At 39.9% G+C, this 20,075-nt stretch overlaps 1 protein-coding gene across 1 annotated transcript in view; it reads left to right on the forward strand.

Annotated features, from left to right (window-relative positions):
- Nucleotides 1-11,046: 11,046 nt before the first annotated feature.
- ACSS3 (acyl-CoA synthetase short chain family member 3) overlaps nucleotides 11,047-20,075 on the forward strand; it is a 140,746-nt gene continuing 131,717 nt past the window's right edge. The window contains exon 1 of the mRNA XM_019751290.3: nucleotides 11,047-11,472. Coding sequence (XP_019606849.1) covers nucleotides 11,162-11,472 — 311 coding nt within the window. The 5' untranslated portion in view covers nucleotides 11,047-11,161. The remainder of the gene's footprint in view (nucleotides 11,473-20,075) is intronic.

The following is a 20,075-nucleotide window of genomic DNA, read 5'->3' on the forward strand; positions in this document are numbered from 1 at the left end:
ATGGGCAATGCATATGTGGTAGATAATAAAGAAGTTTGTAGGGGCAAAAGTTAGTTACTTTTATATTATTGCTTAGCTCATCCTAAAAAAGAATAAATGTTATGTTTAAGAAAATTTTGGTATTTTAAGCTAAATCTTTAATCACTAATATTGATTGTGGTCTAAGTATCATTCAAAATAGTGATGCTCAAAGACAGAAGTCAAGGATTAGTTCAATGCCGAAAGTATCCAATCCCAGGAAGATAAAGTATAAAGAAGGCATACACTTCACTGAGCCTCTGCCTCTTTACTTGTTTTACAAGGTGACTCTTTTGTTTGTTTTTAATATTTTCCCATTACAGAGAACTTGCCTGGAAAAAGCATGGTCTTGATAATATTGAGGAGGATGTCTTTCGAGGAAAGGGGTAAGGAATATTTTTAAAGCGACTGATTTGTTACCTAAGATTAGTAGGTTAAGGCCTTCTTTCAGCAGGTGACATGTCCTAGGTCTAGAATAGCCATTGAGTGTACTCTAGCTTAGAAAACAATGATCAGTTATGACAGTGAATGAGTGAGCGTTATTTGGGTGTATTAAAATTGTATTGTTTTGGAGAGTCCCAATCCATTCAACTATTCTTAAGAAGCCCAGAATGGGGATTGATGTTGAAGTTTTTGGGTTTTTTTTTTGTTTGTTTGTTTGATTGATTGATTTCCGGGGCAGGGGGAGAAGAGATCACGTTTCTTTATAGCTTTCTAACTTGGACCTGAAAAGGTAGTTAGCAAAGGCTGAGAATGAGTAAAGAGTGAAGTGCCTGTTTGGCCAACAGGTGAAAAGAGAATATTGACTCTAGGAGAAAAGGCTTCCTACACTTGAGTCATAGTGACTCAATATTGAAGTTCCATGGAATATTAACATTGTAATCGCTTCTCAGCCTTTTGGCTAAGATCAAGTGTAACATTGTAGATAAGAGATAGTGCACCATTAGTAAACCCAAGCCACATTTACTTTTGGACACTTTGAAGACCTTTTGTCACAGATGTCAGATTCAGGAACTAATGGTTACAGTAAGGACCAGAATAGGACGGTCGAACCCCCCGCGCCCCCCGATTTTATAAACATAAATCAGATGTCACTTCTGTTTGTGAAATCCATCAATCTCTCTCAACTGTAGAGTCAAATCTAATCTTCTTTCCAGAGTCTATAAGGTCCTTCATGATTTAGCTCGTCTTATCTCTCATACTGCATCTCTCAACCTTTCAAAGTGCTGCAACATCACTTGTTAACTGTCTAACGCCCACATGTGCTAAACTTGTTCCACCACAGAGACCTTGTGCTTGTTGGTGCCTCTATCACCCTAGCTACACTTCTCTTCCCCCTAGATATCACATGGGAGTTTCTTCCCATAATTCAGGTCTTAGTTTAAATATCGCCTTCTAAGGGAGGTCACTCACTCACCCTTTACTCTGATTAGCCCACAACTTTATCTAAAATAAACTTTATTTATTGTTATAATGTGCTAGGATATTATTTACTGAATCGTTCCATTGCAATGTAAACATCAGGAGATCTAGCAAATACATGTCTGTCTTCTTGACCTTTGTATCCACGTATGCCTAACATATAGTTAACATTCAGTAGCTCTTTGTTGAGAAGGCTACCTGAGTGGATGAGCATACACTGAATTAGTCATATCTCCCAGCAGAATATCAGAGGACTTTTGGAGCCAGTGAAGGTCTAGGAAGCTACTCAACATCTGGAAGTTTGGTGGAAGTCAGTCAGGGTATAATAGTGACTGGCAGGTTTAATCTTTCATAAATAGAAATTCATAAAAAGATACAATTCTGGAATCTCAAACCAGGAGATAACTACAGGCCCTAGGGGGCTACTTAATTATTCCTAAATAGCATAGGTGCTTCAGTTAATAAGCTTCTCCTTAGGTTAATGCATTGGGATATTGCATTAACTCTTTTAGAATAGAAAGCTTCAGTTGGCATAGATTCAAATTGCTGTTGTCCATAATTAGCCTATTTGGTGCTCATAATAAGTTTTAGGAAAGTAAGCTTTTATTCTATTATTGTAGATTCAATTTAATAAATTCTATTAGCTGCAACATAGCACATTTAAAATTTGTGTTAACTCTTTGAGTTCAACAGCTAAACATCATCAAATGCACCGAGGCAAGATTATTCTTTTTTGATCTACATAGGATCTTAAACTCTTTAGCATTGTGGGGACAGAGCCAGGAGTGCAGTTTCCAGGCTCTCGGCCTCACGTGGCAAGGTGCTGGCTTAGGTAGTAGATGGCCATCGACTGTGATTGGATGGCCATCAGCTGTGGCTAGTTGGCCGTCAGCTGTAACCAGTGAGCCATTGGCCACTAATATAACTGCTGTCGCTATGCTAGCAGAAAAATGGGGGCTAGCAAGAAGATGGGGGCTCAGCTAGCAAGCTCGGATTGCAGTTAGCACGGGGGAGTGCAGCTAGCGAGGAGAGTAGAGGGGAGTTGAGGAGAGTTGAGGAGAGTGGAGGAGAGTTGGTTGGTTGGCAGCAAAGCGGACAGCAGGTCACACGTCATGTGAACCCAGCCTCCAGTGAGACCATAGTGGTATGACTCCCCTACCTATGGCTCCATGGGTGTTCCTTTTTGGCCTCACCACATCCTGCGTTCTTATGAGGGGAGCGGGAGCAGAGACCCCGCAGGCCGCCCTGCATGACAAGCATACACATTTTCTGAAGGATAAGTGTATTAATCAGGTAATGCCTCCTAAAATCATAGATACAATCTATGAAAATATGTCTTTTTGTTATTTTTTGGTCATGTGAATGAGCAGGAAAATCCAGTCCAAGATCACTCACGTTGGCAGGAGTCTTCAGTTCCATAGAGCTAGAGAGAGAGAGAGAGAGAGGCAGAGAGAGAGAGAGAGAGAGAGAGAGAGAGAGAGAGAGAGAGAGAGAGAGAGAGAGAGAGAGAGAGAGAGAGAGAGAGAGAGAGAATACATGTTATTTTTAAAAGGTTATTCTGAGATGTGAATTACTATGTGGAGATGAATTTGCACCTCAATAGGAAACAAAGAGCGCAAGCAGAGTCTCGGTTGAAACAGTAGCTCAATTATTCTCAAGCTTTTGCATTCTGTAATTCTCTCTTAAATGGCACCATCCTTATACACAAACAGACAACATGCTACTAATTTGGTTAGTCATTCAACTAACTTGTATTAAGAACTGTTTACGATGTGCAGGTAGGAGATTAAACTAAGACTATAAGATAGTCATGCAGGGTTCAGTCTTCTGGGGAAGAAGGGCTAGTAAAGAAGTAATTCTAGCTGTATAATAGTGCTATAACAAAGACATGAATGCGGCAGAGGAAAGCAAGGGCTCATTTGCTTAATGTGATCAGGGAGAGTATCCAGGAGATGAAGGTATTTGTACTAAATCCTGAAGGAAGTGTTCGAAAGATTGTGAAGGTGAAGAAGGCACTGCAGCCAGAAGGAAGATTTGTGGAGATCAAAAGGAATTGGATTTACAGGGAATTGAAAGAATCTAGATACAGATAGAGCACAGGTGTGTGTATGTGGGAAAAGATAGTGTACACAAAGAGTAGAAGAGCGATTTCGCAACACTGTTTGTAATTTAGGGGCTACAATTCTTTCTTGTAAAATACTTTAATATCCTTGGACCCTGCAGAGGCAAGTAGCAACCTCTAGTCATTGTAACAAGCCAATAATATCCTTACTTTGGGTAGCCAGCCTCCAAGATGGTCCCCAATCCTACAGACTCATGCTATTCACACCCTTGTATAGTCAGTCTCCTCCCACATTGTACCGGAGTTTGTGTGACCAATAACATAAAGCAAAAAATGATAAATTACCCTTTGGAGATTAGGTTATAAAAGATTGTAGAGTCTGTCTTGGTCTCTGTCTCTGTCTCTGTCTGTCTGTCTGTCTATCTGTCTGTCTGTCACACACACGCGCGCGTGCGCACACACACACACACACACACACACACACTCCACTCAATAATCATTCTTGCCACTCTGGGGAAAGCCAGCTGCCCTGTCCTCTGAACAGCACTATGGAACTGAAGCCTCCCGCCAACAGCCACATGAGTGACCATGGACCAGATTCTCCTGCCCATTCAGATGGCAGTAGTCCAACAGCCTGTTCTCATTAGAGCCAGAACCACCCAGGTAAGCCATCCTGATTCCTGATCCACAGAAGCTCATATGAGATAATATTTATTGTTTTAAGCTGCTAAGTTAGGGTATAATTTATTAGACAGCAAGAGGTAAGAATATACTACTCACTTCCAAATGCCCCCGGAGGAGCAGTGTAGATACCAAGTGAAAACTGAGGTCTTATGATAAGGGCTTTGGACTTTTCACTATAAGAGGTGTGGAGTCACTGACAGATTTTAAGCAAGACAGTGATACAGTTGAATTATGCTTTAGAGTGATTCATTTTGCCTTGAACACAGCATTTTCCATTCCCTTCCTTGATCCTACACTATTGCATTTTCATCTACCTCTAAAGGCCTAACAAACTGCATGACATTTGTTGACTTGTTTTCCTCCTGTGTAGACTGTGAGTGTCGTACAAAGAGATAGATTCTTAGTTATTTATAAATGATTGTTTGTGTTCCTGGACTCTTGCTGAGCATGGTGAGAGGCACTCAGTAAATGCTTGCTGATTAATTGAGTGACAGGAGGTAGGCAAAACCACAGAAAGGGAGTTGGGTTAGCATGCTATTATATTAGCTCACTGGAGAAGTGATAAGGCATGTACTTTAGAGATGTTAAACAAGAAGAAAGCAGAAATTAGTCATTTTAAACACACACACACACACACACACACACACACACACACACACACACACACAGAGTTAGTTTTGCAGGTGTAATCATCTATCAAAGAATCTAAACCTTTCTTCTGTCTCCCGATGTTGTCACAGCTCTTAAGCAGAGATAAAAGAGGAGATTCCAGTAGCTGGAATAGTCTGACAGAGCCCAATAATATTACTTGAAGTTTGTTGTTATAAAGCAATAATACCAAAAAAGAAAGAAAGAGAGAGAGAGAGAGAGAGAGAGAGAGAGAGAGAGAGAGAGAGAAAGAAAAAGATAAAATAAACTTAATAACCAATAACAGTTTTCTTGCTATTTCCTATGTGATGAATTGGTTTCTACTGGGCTGATATGTTTCAGTGGGAATAAGCAATATATTGTTATAGAGAAATAGACTCTATATATGAGTACATAGAGTTATAAGTACATAGCTATAAACAAATAAACTTTATATTCACATCAAGGTATAGGAGTATCTAAATTAAACAAAAATGCAAATGCAAACAAATAACAAATTGATGTCAATTGAAACCCTTTTTCTACGCAAAATTTCTTTACCAGTAATTCTGAATACAATCTGAAGCTCTTGATAAAATGTACAAAAATCTCTTTAAAAAAATGTACTAAGCAGGGGTAAATATTTACTTGTTCAACTCTAAAAACAAATAGGAAGTTGAATCAACAGGTAGACCATAAAAGTACCAAGACAGTCATCTAAGCATCTCATTATTCAGAATAATGGCTGGGAAAAGATGTCCAAATACCCAACACATAAACAATCTATGCCTTTTAATTTTCTTAGCTACAGTGCTTCCAATAAATAAATGAGACATCTGGAATTATGATCAACCTGAAGTAAGTTTTGTCTTTATCCCTATATAGCCTTCGATTTTAAAACAGTACGTCAGTTGAAATCCTTGTTTTGGCTTTAAACCCCCCCAAATTATCGCCCACTTCCTTGTTACATAACAGCAGCTCTTGTTTTGGCAAACTAGTCTTAAGTTTCATTTTTTAGTTTAATATCATTTCCTCCCACCACACACACACACACACACACACACACACACACTCATACACGCAGACACAGAAAAATTGGCAACCTAAGGTGATGTTAGGCAATCAACTACATTTTATGAAAAATATTATTACAAAGGCTGTTTGTTTTCCTTTTCATTTGTTCCTGATAAGATCATTTCCTATATATGCAAAGTATTATTACAAATATTTAAATACTATATAGTGATTTTAGTTTAGGAATATGAAAGAGAAAAAGGAAATTTTCTTAGAAATTATCTAGGCAGAAGAATTAAAGTGATCTCTTAAGGATTTTGGTAATTTGATTAAAATATTAGTAATTTCTATTAGATTTTTCATCACAGCTGCATTGTTATTTTTCCTTAATGGCAATTGCACTGCACATGTAGAAAGAAAAAAAGACAAGAATTTGAAAAATTAATTGGAAAAATTTGCCTAGGTTGTTCCATTCCAGGTTAGATTTTTTGTTTTTTTCCCAAATGGAAGGAACCAAATACTTGTTTTTTGTTTTTAATTTTTGTTCTTCAGAAATAAAAATAAGGCTGGTGGATGAATCCCATGCCTTGTTTTATTTTGTTACTAGAATACACTGGCGTTGTAAAGTGTTTTGTCATCTATTGGAATGTTATTTTGTTTTAAAAAAATTCTTTCATCTGCTCTTTTCTCCTTGCCTTAATTGCAATTACTATGTGGACAAAAAGAAAGTTTTAAAATTGGAATTTATAATTACATTACTATGCACCATATCACTTTAGAAGTTTTAAAAATATTTTTAAGTCATGAAAATCAGCAGTTTCCCGAAGCCCTTTGCTAAATTGGAATAAATGTCCAGTGCTTCTGCAGGCTCAAATTTCAGCTCAGCATGCCTTTGCTGCAGAGATAAAGTATTGTGCAAACCTTTCCATGTTTACCTACCAAATTCTCCTAATAACTAGAAAATTAGATGTATAGGAACATTTTCATTTTGTTATGAGCAAAAATTCAGTAGCTATAATATTTAGGTAGTTACCTAAAGTTAGATATTTGACTCTTAACAAATTTGTGTGAAAATATGAGTTGTATGGCCAGCAGAATACATGACCAGGGTAATCTACAATTACTTTAAAATTCTAGTCTCTTTAATTACTTTTATTCTCTCTGGTGAAAAAAATTTGCTGTACTAGGGTTGACCAAACCTAGCCAAAAATTGTAAAGTGGGAAAACAGAAATTATAGGATTTGTATATATCTTTTCTCCTTTAATTCTAATTCTACTCTGATCTTCTATTTCTTTTTCAGCATCTTTTCCTTAGGCATCAAGTATTCTGACTTCAAGTTCCTTTCTTCCCCTCATTTTTCTTAAGCAGCCTTTCATACCTTTTATTCTATACTTTCTCTGCACCCCTCTCCATCATTATACTTTTTCAATTTACTAGAAAGTTCCTCTCAGATAATCTGATTAGTTCATCTTTGCTTAAGGTATTTAAAATGTCATCTGGAACAGCATGTGAGTATATACCATTTACTACCATACAGTGAAGTAAGTGTGGTGTACTAAAAAGGTGGAATTTTTGAAGGCTTAAACTTTGAAAAGATTGGGATTACCTGTCCCCAAATTAGTTAAACACGTAATTTTATTTTTTGAGATAGTACAGATGTAAATGCATGCTTAAATTAAAATAGTTTCTTTAGAAACTTTCTGATTGTAAAATTTTAAGTATGGAAATAAAGATGGAGGTTTCTTGGGTTGATTTTTTTTGGATTGGTTGTTTGGATTGGTTGCTGCTGTCCTAAATTAGTCTGGTGTGCTACTATCCCGAAGCTGAGCAACTTACACATATTTAAACCTTCCAACCATCCTATGAAGTATCAGCCTCAGTCTACAAATGCTGAGATTACAGTGTAGGGAAGATAATGTATTTTCCAAGTTTTCCCACCTAATAAGTAGCAGTATTAGGGGTCAACCTGAGATTCCATGGCTACTGATTTTAAGTTTTCATATGCTTAGTGACCAGTCAACTCTATTTTAGTGTCTTTATTTCAAAGCCAATGCTCTCCTCACAGACTCTGGACTACATTTGACACTATTTTGCACCTCCTGATCTGGCTCCAATGAAAGATCCTACTCTTAACTGCCCACCATGGTCTACCTGTCCACTACACTCTTTGGCTTTGTTGGACTTTGTCTTCACCCATGCTCTTCCCTTGGACTGTAATGGAAATTACATTAACCATCTATTTTGTACAATTACTTAAAACCAGACAATGTACAGTAGTGTCTCTCCCCCCTCCGCCCCGGCCCCGACCCCATCTAAAGGTTTGCTTTCTGTAGTTTTAGTTACCCTCACTCAATTGCAGTCTGAACATATTACATGGGAAATTCCATAAATAAACAATTCATAAGTTTTAAATGCAGGCTGTTTTTGAATAGTGTGATGAAATCTCACACCATCCAGCTCTGTCCCACTTTGGACGTGAATCATCCGTTGGTCAAACGGATTGATAACGCTCCCCGCCCACTGGTCATTTAGTAGCCCTATGGCTGTCAGGACTGTGCTGGTATCACAGTGTTTGTGTTCAAGTCACCCTGCTTTACTTAATAATGGCCCCAAAGCGCTAGAGCAATGATTCTGGCAATTCGGATATACCAAAGAGAAGCTAGAAAGTAGTTCCTTTAAGTGAAAAGCTATGGATCCATAGAAAATCCATCACATATATAGGTTTCAGTGCTATCCAAGGCTTCAGGCATCCCCTGTGGACTACTGGCTCCAGAGAAAATGGTTTCAATGGGCAATGGTGGGGAGGGGGCTGGCTAACTTTGCCTTGCACGACCTTTACATTAATCCTTTTGTTTTTAAGCCCTTAACCTTCATTTTGAAACTTGAGAAGAACCCAGAGCTTCCAAATCCTGAGACAGTCCAGGTTTCTGAGGAGAAAATTATTTTCTCCTCTAAAAGCAGTTAAATCCAGTCCCTCCTGACCCCCCAACCCCCAACCCAGGCCTTGTAAGTCATAGACCACAAATCCACTTTCTTTCCATTCTGTCATTTGGTGTCTTATCCTCTTCTGTTCTCTTTGTCCTTGTAGGTTATTACTACCATCACCACCATCACCACCACCACACTCTTTGATTCTCTTTCAGTAGGGTTTCTTGGCAGAGAGAAATAGATCTGTGCATTCAGATCTATTCTATTTGTCATATTTTATTGGAAGTCTAAAATCTCTCTCTCTCTCTCTCTCTCTCTCTCTCTCTCTCTCTCTCTCTCTCTCTCTGTCTTTCTCTCATTCTCTCTTTCTTTTTATTCTATAGGAAGATAATCAGCCTGGTGCCAGCATCATGGATTTGGAATCAGATTCCCCATCTTATCCAAGTTGTGGCACAGAGAGAAAATGGTAATATTTGTGTAGTGCGCTGGGATGAGTGACAGGACTGAAGCCGACTGTCTACGACCAGCCCTCTACCTTGAGGTGGTGGTACTAGGTATCATGGCACACGTGGACCTCAAGGTGTTTGAGCTGCCAAGCTCTGAGCTCAGCAAGGTGTGAATCCTGACTGCTTTGCTTAGTAAATTGCATGACCTTGGGCAAGTTAGCCCCTCTCAAGCTCCATTTGTAAACATGGGGATTATAGCTCTCATTTCCTAGCACTCTTTTGAGAATCACAGGCGCTAATATATTTGAAAGTGGGAGTGCAATGTGTACTCACAGTAGGTGCCAATAACTGTCTTCTTCCTTTCTTCATAGCTCCCCCAACAAACCACACCTGGGTGTGTAGGTACTCATGTATTTGTTAAGCAAATGACTGAGGTGGACATTATTGTAATACAATAGGAGACAATTTGGGATCAGGGGATCTTTATGTCACAGAGCAGCACTGAGTAATTGGACAGAGGAAAGGAGGGGGCCAGGAGTTAAGTGGCTTTGTAATTTTCTCTGGATTCAAGTGGTGACAAGTGTCTTTAGCTATTGGGAATCATTTGATTTGAGGCCTTTGGAAGGAATAAAGTAGGCTGCAGGTGTCAGGGAAAAGTCTAGTGCCTTTTTTTTTAGTTGAAAGGGAATAGCTGAGGTGGTTAAATAAATTTTCTTTGTTTTGTATTAGATTTACCTCTGTTTGGTTTAACATTTATATCCACATTATTCTTTTCCTGCAGAATAATTTGTTTACAACTTCTCAAGTTGTTAATGCCCCTTCCTAGGGATGCCCCTTCCTAGGGTCAGGGGCATTCCACTATTTCTCACTTAGATATGGGAATACACATCTTTACATTTAAAACTGCAAATATTGCCACACCAAAACAGAATGTGTTTGGCATAATACTAAGGCAAATGAGATCGCAGCTGGATTTCACTAAGATGTGAAAAACAGTGAAGGGGCGTGAAGAATGTTAAATCCAGATAGTAATTTATTTCGCTCTTCTCTCTTAATTTTCCTCCGCTTCCTCTTTTTCTCTTTTGATTTATTTCACCTTTACTGAGCTCTTCCTTTTTGGCTTAAAAGGGGGCGGGGCACAGAAATGCCAAGGAGGCAAATTGCAAGGGAGGGAATGTAACAAGTCCATTTTTTCTGCTTCTAGATCCTGTGGGGGAGTCCAGTTAGCAAGTGAACCCCATCTCAGTGGGGTTACCTACCCCAGTGGTCTGTCAATCACCCCCACTAAGCATTTCTCGGTGCTGTTGGCTCAACTTCTTTTTACCTCCTACCCTCTCAGCTGTCAGGAAATCCTGGAGCAGCCTTTGCCCTGGAGCCGCTTGTGTGTTTTAATAACCAGGGATTGAGCTGAGTTTTAAAAATACGTAAATAAAACGAACACTTCAGGGACCTCGCTGCAAAGCCCGGGGGGACTTGTTTCCGCGGCAGGCCACAGGCGCTGCCACCTCCTCCAGTTCGCTCTCCGAAGATTCACCCAGGGAAGCTGCGCACAACTTGTTTGCTTGAAAACAGAATGATTTGGGTCCGTGGGCCTCATCCTAGGGGTACTTGTGTGTCAGTGAAGGCAGGGCGTTCGGCAGATTGAGGGCTTTTCCTGGGACGCGCAGGGTGGGCAATGCCCGGCAGGGTTCGATTTCTTGGGGGTGGTCGCGGTCACCCGCGCTGGGGCGCCCGGCTCCCCACTCCAGCCTGTTGCTTCTCCCGCTGCTCCAGGTCGGTTTTTCCCAGCAACTCTAGTGTGACTTCCAAACTCCATGGCTCCAGGCAAACGTCGGATTTGACCCCGCCTCCCGCCTGCTCCCCTCCTGCCCTGGGGAGTTGCGAGCGCCCCAGTTGTCGCCTGAGAAGTCCACTCGGGGACTGCAGGTCGCGCAGCCTGCGAGGGGTCAGCTAGTGGTGATGAAGCCGTCTTGGCTGCAATGTCGCAAAGTCACCGGCGCCGGAGGACTCGGGGGACCCCTGCCCGGGTCCTCTCCAGCCCGGGGAGCCGGTTCGGCCCGCAGGGCTTACGTGTCCCCTGGCCCGCGGGGCGCTCTAGGGGGCCGGGGCTGCCGCGCTCTGTCCTCGAGCGGCGGTGGCGGCGAGTACAAGACCCACTTCGCGGCTTCGGTGGCCGACCCCGAGAGGTTCTGGGGCAAAGCCGCGGAGCAGATCAGCTGGTACAAACCCTGGACCAAAACGCTAGAAAACAGACACCCTTCCACTAGCTGGTGAGTGACTCCTTCGCCGCCCGGATCTCTCAGCTCAACGTCTCCCGCACTGGGAACCTGGCGTTCTATTAGGAAAGAAAATCGAGACGACAGATGTACTCAGATCTTTCAATTTGTGTTTCATGTCAATATCATAGTTCTTTTGCCGCCTCTCGAGGGATTCAGTTATCTATTGTGAGCTCAGTTTCCTATAGACAGAGATTTACTTGTATGGCAGGGCTCTGATTGGTACTGGGGGGTGTTAAGCCAACCAAAACGAGGGCCTGTCGCCAGGGACAGCACAGGGGAACACGGGAGACAGCCGTGTAAACTAATGCAAGCAGTGTATTCAACTAGGGGCGTATTGCTAAGTAGCCACACACTGTGGGGAAGAAGAGGGCAGAGGAAAGACTTCAATAAATCCACACCTAGGTAGGGTTTGGAAGGAAGGGTAGGTATGTCTTCTCAAAGTTGACAAGGACCTAATACACACCAGCAGCCGGAAAACAGGTTGAAATTTGATTGTGACTGTGGTTGTAAGGTAGGATCTGCCGGCAATTTCTGGGTGTAGGCCGGGATCCTGTCTCGTGAGACCGAAGAATGGAAACAGGGACTCTGGAGAGGCAAAGACTTGTAAAAGAAGCGAGTTTATTAAAAGCAGGAGAAGATGTTGCAGCTTCCGAGTGGGAGGGGGACCCGAAACTGGGAAGCCCAGTGACTGAGGCAAAAGTTCTTACTTTTATACCTTCTCTTCTTGCTTGGGCAAGGGGCCTGGAGCCTTCTAATGGAATTTGTCTATCAGGTTTGTTCTGTTTGCCCATCCTGAAGGGATTAACAAATAACCCATCCCTATCTGTCAGATCTGCTCCTTTATCTGGCCAAAAGGTATTTGAGATAATTTATTAACCTCAAGGCATATTCTCCTGTGTCTGTCCTGGAGTCAAGGAGACATTCCAGAACCTGGAGTTTTGTTTATTCCATCCAGGACCTCCCTGTCTACCTAGCAACATACTAATTCACCTGTCTCAGTTGTGAATGATTGTGTTAGATGGAGAGGTGGGAGAGGGGCTGGTGAGTCAGGGGCTGGGTCCAGAACAGTTTTATTTGTCCTGCTAAGAAGCTTGGATTAGATCCATAGCCCTGTTTTTTATATGAAGCTGCAGCATGGGGCTTCCCAGAAAGAATGCACATAGAAACCAGGTGGTGCTAGAAATCATGGTAGAAATACTTTCTCCTAGAGTTGCAATTCTAAGTAGTTATAAACATTATTTTTGTATTACAACAAACGGAGATACATTGTAGAATAAACGCCAAATTTGCTAGCATACTAAGGGTGAGGCACAGTCTTTGAGAACTCAGGGTTGTGGCTACTTTTTGGGCTGTGTGCCTAGGCCTTTTATGAGTGTGGTTCCTCTCATTTGCCAGCTATTAGGAAGAGATGTTTCCTGTAAAAGTTTAGGAAACACTGCAGTAAGGTTTTCCATTTCCACATTCCCAGCAGTGAGATGGGGGAATGACACGGTCAGGTTTGCTACTGACAAATGTCACTTGTTGTGGGCAGGGACCCTGGAATGGAGAAGAGCAAGTTGACCGGAGCCTGTTGTTCTGTGTGGTCACCATGCCCTGTCTTCTCCTGTTTGGAAATATTTCCATGTTTTCCTTTTAGAAGCTGAGCGCCTTTCCTCTTTCAGTTCATTTTTTTTCAGTAGTGTTTGACTCACCCTCTTTTCTAAGCCGGGCAATGGGACCCAAACACTAGATATACACCAATGAGTAATATATGACTCTTGCTTTTTGGGAGTCATGATTGAGAGCATGGTCTCTGGAACCAGAAACCAGGGTTTGAGTCCTGGCTATCACAGGCTGGGTGTTCACAGGCACGTCACTTAATATCTCCGTGTTTTCAGTTTCCTCATATGTAAGTGTGGAAATAATATGAGGATTAACTGAATAAAGGATGAAGACCATGTCTTGAATAAACTAGCCCCTATACATGTTAGAGGAAGAATAGCTATCCCTCTCGTGTTTCTCAGATGAAAGCACAGAGATTGTTGCCTTTCCTAAGAATATGTTCTCAAAATTCTGTGTCCACATATCTGTCATTAAAGTGTGGTACTGAGACTATTTATATGAGCATCCCTCCCACAAAACAGTGTGCAAAGAACTAAATTAAAAATTCACTGGGATGTTTCAAGTAAACGCCAATGAGGTCCAAACATAAGGCAGTGGCAGTGGCAATGGGAAAGAAAGGACAGATTTCTAAAGGGTTAGTTGGGGTTCACAGGGGCCCAGGAGAGTCCAGAGAATGTGGAAGTCAAAGTGTCCATCAAGCAGACATTTAAGACCTGGAGATTTTCTCTCTTAACTTGTTTTTTCTTTTTAGTCTCTAGTTGCTTGCCTAAATTTTCTAAAGTATGTGTATAAAATGTTCTTAATGAGAATTTTTGCCAAACAGCCCTTGTATTCTCAAAACTTCAGTACACCGTAGATCACTGACATTCAAACACTACTAACAGTCTGTCCAATGCTACTGAAAAAAATTGAGCTAAAGAATTCAGTCAACCTGAATTCTTCATCTTTGCACTCTTGGAATCTCGAGGCCTGTTTTATAGCAGCCCAAGAAGTGAAAGTAAGTAAGAGATAAGTCTTTGAGTTAGTATTTATTATAGCAGTGTGACGCAATCTTACTATAGTTTAGTTGGCAGAGCAGAGTTGGGGAGGAAAGTAGAGGTAACAGGTCATGTATCTAATCTTAAATTTCATTTATAAGTAGTTTCAATCTGAATCCATTACTGTGTTGGACACCTGTTTGCAGATATTCCTCATTGGTTAACAGTTTTCTACAAAGCTAAACTCAAGGTCAGGGCAGTTTTTTTTTTTGTTGTTTTTTTTTTTTGGTCTTCATAACCCTAGGGTTTAAGGCAGAGCTGACATTAATGATTTTAAAAAATGATAGTCCAATAACAGGATACATAGGTTTCACATTTTTTTGCTTCTGTATGTCTTTGGGAGTGGTAAGTCAGTACAGGCACAGTCTGAAGTAGAGGACATTTGCTTATTTTCTTTGAAGTGGGATCTGGGGAAGGGAGATGTTGACAACCAAATCCTTAAGTAAAGTGAGGAGGGTTTGCTATAGCTAGTTGTTTTTTCCTAGAAGGAGCTGACATACAGGTAGTCAAGATCTCTGATGCCCTTTGAGAAGCCAGAGGCAAGAGGATTTCTCCTTCATTATAAGCTTGTCTGTTTTCCCTGAAAGTCAACTCCCCTTGGAATCTATAGGCCTATCAAAGCCCCAACACATAAAGAGTAATGCATATCAGCCTTCACAATGGCATAGATTACTCAGTAGTGGTTTACATATGCCGCAGTATGAACATGGAATAGAAATCTTTAAGGATGATACACTGAAGGGACTTTCCATTGTCATGACTAGCCTACAAAATACATTTCTACTACCATAATCTCTGAGAGCTTTGAAATACAAATCACAATTACATGTAGATGCTTTAGGAATTGTGAAGAAACACCTTTCCTCACAGTTTGGTGGTTAATTCACATTGTTGACACCCAACTTTTGGGGCAATAAAGTCTATTATAGAGACTTCAGGGGAGAACTGCAATGAAAGGTGAAGTAATTAGAGCTCCTAGTAATTTTGCTAATCCTAGAACAACAGAATGAATGTTTTGATTCTTTTCTCCTGATGAATTAGACATCCTACTGCCTATTCTGAAATTGGAATCCAGCTGCCACTCTGAAGGATTAGGCACTAGACTTTTGCATTACCCATTGCATTGATTCTTCTGCTAAGCCATCAGTTTACCCCTTTCTGTGGAAGCTCTGCAATCTCATTTTGATTTATTTTTACTTAAACAACACTCAATGATAAGACTCATGCACTGTTTGATTTACAATCTAATATGTATTAACAGTGACTATAAGTTGGAAAGGAAAAGAGTCCAACTAAATGCAGATTATTAGAAAATGATTTCAGCTCGGTTAACATTTCTATAATGGAAATAGTGTAGTTTTTCAATGTGCAAAATCTCAGTTACTTATTAGCTATGAGATAAAGGTTGTTTGATCTCTCCAAGTCTTAAAATGGCTAATAAGAGTTAAAGACATCCATCATTTACTCATTGGATGTATAGTACAGAAAAAAAAAAATGATGAAAGAGATAGTAAAGGAAGTCACCACACAGCAGCAGGGCAGACACTCATTAAATAAATTATTACCAAATCATTTATTTAACGTTGTAGTAGGTGCTATGAAATACAATAGTTAACGGGGGATTTAGTTTTCTTTAGAAGGTTGAGGAAGTGTTTAAACTGAGATCCCAATGAACAGGGATTAAATGTGAGAAGTGGGGAGGAACATTCCAGGCAATGAAAACCACTTTTGCAAAGGGCTTGAGGTATGAAGTAGATGAGCAAATTCTCAAAACTGAAAGAAGGCTAGAAAGGCTGGGGCTTAAGGAATGACAGGGAAATTATGAAGGCATGAAAGAAGGGTCTTAGGTGAATGGTGAATGGTCTTAGGAGTCAAGTTAAGGATTTAAAAAATTTTTCCTGGCCCATAACACATGTCATATAATGGATGATCAAAACATGATTTTCCTACTCTTCTTTTTGCACCAGAACAAGACAGGTTTGAGTGTGACCCGAGCTCTGCCACTTACCGTGGGCAATCCTCAATGTTCTCATTTGTACAATGAGAATAGTGACAGTATCAATTTCTTAGGATTCTATGGGGTGGGGAGCTTATAAAATGTCTAGGACTGTGATGGACCTGCAGTACAAGGCATTAATGTCTTTGGACTATGGGAGAGATATTCCCATAAGGTAATATGGTCCAGGAAGTTTTCAGAGAAATGGTAGCATTTGCACTGTATCATAAAGTAGGACTTAGAGAGAAAGGAAAACATTTTTGTGTGGGTAAAAGTTATGACAAAGGCACAGAGGTAAGAAAGAACCAAGCGTGCTTGGAGGAGGATAGTTTAGTAAACCAGTTAGTGTATGGTGGTTATTTCGAGTTACGAGTACTGGAATTTAGAAGGTAGTTTCTGGATGGTTTTAGAAGGCTTGAAATCACAAGCTAAGACGTTTGCATTCACTTCTCAGGCTATAAGTCACAATCTGACTGTAAGCTTGCAGATAGGTTTTGTTTGACTCAGGTGTTGGGTGTTTTTGTTTGTTTGTTTGTTTTGAAATTAGTTGTCAGTCTTTAAACATTGGACGATTTCATCTAAAATCTACATTTTCTTTAACAATTCAGTTTTGGGGCTTCTCTTGAAAAAAAGCAGACTATCTGTGAGCAATGGGTCAGCATTCTTGCATGGCAACACTTGACTGGACCTGAGTAGCTGCTGTCCCAGGCTAAATTAGGCCTCGTGACTGCCTGGCTATGGGATGCAGGGAAGAAAGGTTACGATGACAGCAAGAATATGAGTCAAATGTCCAAGTGGAGGAATTGGTTGTGGAATTAAAGATAATGGGTTGAAAAATGTGAAAGGACGATGTAGAATTACAGATTTGACTGTATATTACAAAGAGGTGAGAGTTAAGGCCTGGTGAATGTTGAGTAGGGGGTGAGGGGAGAGGACGAGGGAGGGAGAGAAAGAGAATCAGAAGGGAAGAGAAAAATACTAAGAACTGAACTTTGAAGACAGAGGAGAAAGATAGTGAGAATGGTTGAGACTTGTTCAAAGAAGTAGGAGAAGGAAGAATAGGCTATTTTAGTGTCATGGAGTATGAGGGAGAGAAGAGAGAGAAATAGGGAAAGTCAGTAGAGGTTAAGGGGCTCTAGTTTTGAGGCTCTTGAGGATTGAAAGATGAGTTTTGACTCAGGCATCCTCAGTGACTTTTAATAATGCGATGTCAACGCAGCGCTGAAGGCCAAAGCTGGATCAGTGTTTTACAGCGTGAACTGGTGGTAGGCAAACACATCCCGTGGAGATACTGGACAGTGATAGGATGGGGAGACAGGATGACAGCCTGTGGAGGTACCTGGGTTACCTGAAGGATAGTCCTCCCTCTCTTTACTTTCCCCTCCATTCCCTTTAGGAGAAACCTATGTTTAAAGGCAGAAGTGAAGAAATCTGTGAAACAAGAATAAAGGGAATTTTGCTTATTTGAAACCTATTCCTCATTAACAGGACTCCCTATTTTTGCAAGTTGAACTTTGTGTGGCTTCATATGTTTTTTCCTTTAGATACTAGAAGTTCATGGAAGACATGGGATGGAAAAGTAAAAGAAGGAATAAAGAGCTACTTAGCAGATCTGTATGTTCCTAGCTAGAGATCTAAACATTTCATTGTGAGTTGGACAGGGACGATAAGGAGACAGTTGAAAAGGGATGAAAGAATTAATATTTGTTCAGTTATTCTGGAGTTATCAGGCATCCTGTCAATAAGTGGTTCAGAGGGGGAAAACAGGTCTTTATCTTGTACTTGCAACTTTTCTGAGTTTCAAAGGAAAACAAATAAGGGAAACATAATATGGATTTTGTGTCATCAGAAAGTAATTTAACTCCCCTAGTGAATTTTGATTCTTTGGCAAAATATTAGTCAACTACATTAAAATGTTTGGGGAATTCAATTAAAAAGAACTTATTAAGATTTTGTGAAATTTGCTTTATATGTCTCAGATTTTATATAATTATATTTATTTCTGGTTTGAAGATGAGAGTTTTATCTGAAGATGAAAAATTTGTCCCCTTTTGACAAATTAAATGAAATGAATTTATTCTTAATACTGTGCACAGTACAAGTATATTTAAAATTTAAATTACCATTTTTTATAACTATAAAAAATATTTTAAGAAGGTGCATGGTCAGCATGAAAAGGGCCTGTTAGAAATACAGTTCCTTAAAATAACATCATCAAAAAGACTAATTTTAAAAGATGGGCCTTACTTTATATTCTGAAGGTCAGCAGCTTGGTGCTGTGCTGTATCTAATTTTCTCCGTCTGTCATGCTACTGAACCTTCAGAACGGAACAGAGTGAACTACAGGAATGCTGCAATTACATAAGCGGGATGGATTGCCTGGCCTGACAGATGCCGCAATCAATGAACAATGGAAATTCAATCAGCTGTAACCCATCCACTACCAGGCCTAAGGGAAAATCCAAACTCTGAGCGTCTTCTGGAAGGTGGCTTACTTTTCCTTTGTTCATGCCGTACACTGTTAGTTGAGGAAAAAAAAAAAAATTAGTGGTTTAAATTATTCCTTCGTCCTTCTCCTTCTCTTTCTTCTTTTCTCTTTTCTCTTTCTTCTTTCTTTTTCTTCTTCTGAAAAAGAGCTTTCATTTTCATAAGCAACAAGCAGCAACTTCATGAGGGAGAGCATTACTTTCCATTGTGGTATGACATTTGCAAGAGAAATGTGTGGGACGCTAAGGAATCTTTGTGGTGATATATGCGAGTGTAATAACCCTTTTAAATTACAGTTTTAGGAAGCACACCTGAATGTGGAACTGAAATCCTTTCTCTAAACTGCATGGATAGAGAACTTGTTCCAAAAGGTATTAATTATATTTGCTTTAGCTGGTATGATGGCTAGCAAAAATGAGGTAAGGGACAGAGCAAAGAGAGGAGAGGTACTATTCGTATAGTATCTAGGAAAATCGAAGTTTAAGAATTTCGAGTTTGAAATATTCCAGTTGAAAGTCTTAGAATAGCTAAAAAAATAAGCTCTTTCAAATACTAAGTTAGAGAGGGATATAGTTTAATTTATGACTTTTAGGTAAATAGTGACTTTTACTGATTTAAAATATGAATTGTTCTCAGTGAGAGAAAAGCAACTAAAGTCTGCAGGCCTTTGACTTAAGAGCTAACTCTGGACAAATAGGAATACTTCTCCTTAGGGTTCGGTGTTAGAATACATCATTTCCCAAGTATAATCTTGCAAGATTTCTCTCTTAAGTGGATGCATCAGTTAAGTAAAATAAATTTGGGAAGATTAAGAAAAAAGAAAGAATGCTCAGTATCTGCTATAGACATGATATGTATATATATATATATATATATATATATATATATATATATATGTGTGTATATATAATTAGTATGATAGAATGATAAAAAATTTAGTAGCGAAAGAGACATAAAATCAATATTACTGACTATTTGTTAAATAACCATAAACAGAAGCATTGAAGCTTAGAAAAGTCTACTTTACTTTTGCACTAATCTCACTTCGCTTTCTCTCTACATTTTTTCTTATTTTTTATAGCGCTGTATTGATTTTTCAACTGAGAGTTAAGTGCTTTTCAAAACCACAAATGCCCTGATTTTGCCTTCTTCCCAGCTCTCCCCCCTTAATCATGGCTGAATGAAGTTTGCCACTATTACCAAATGGGAATTTGTCAGCTGCCCTATTTTGGTGGGTAGGAGGGGGAAAAAATGTCAAGGATCATTCTTTATGGAGAAAACTGATTTTTGGGTTAAAATCTTGGCTCTACTCTGAACAATACCTCTCCCCAAATAATTATAAACTGAGGGAATTATAAAATGCAGACTGTGGTGGGTATTGTTCACCAATCTCTGTTCTCCTCTGCTTCAGACCACACAGGAGGATCGGATGTGCTCACATGACGCATGGTTATTTATGTGATTAGCGTTGG

The sequence above is a fragment of the Rhinolophus sinicus genome, chromosome 1 (genome assembly GCF_057876585.1).
Source record: "Rhinolophus sinicus isolate RSI-liver-muscle chromosome 1, RSI-T2T, whole genome shotgun sequence".
Lineage (NCBI taxonomy): Eukaryota > Metazoa > Chordata > Mammalia > Chiroptera > Rhinolophidae > Rhinolophus > Rhinolophus sinicus.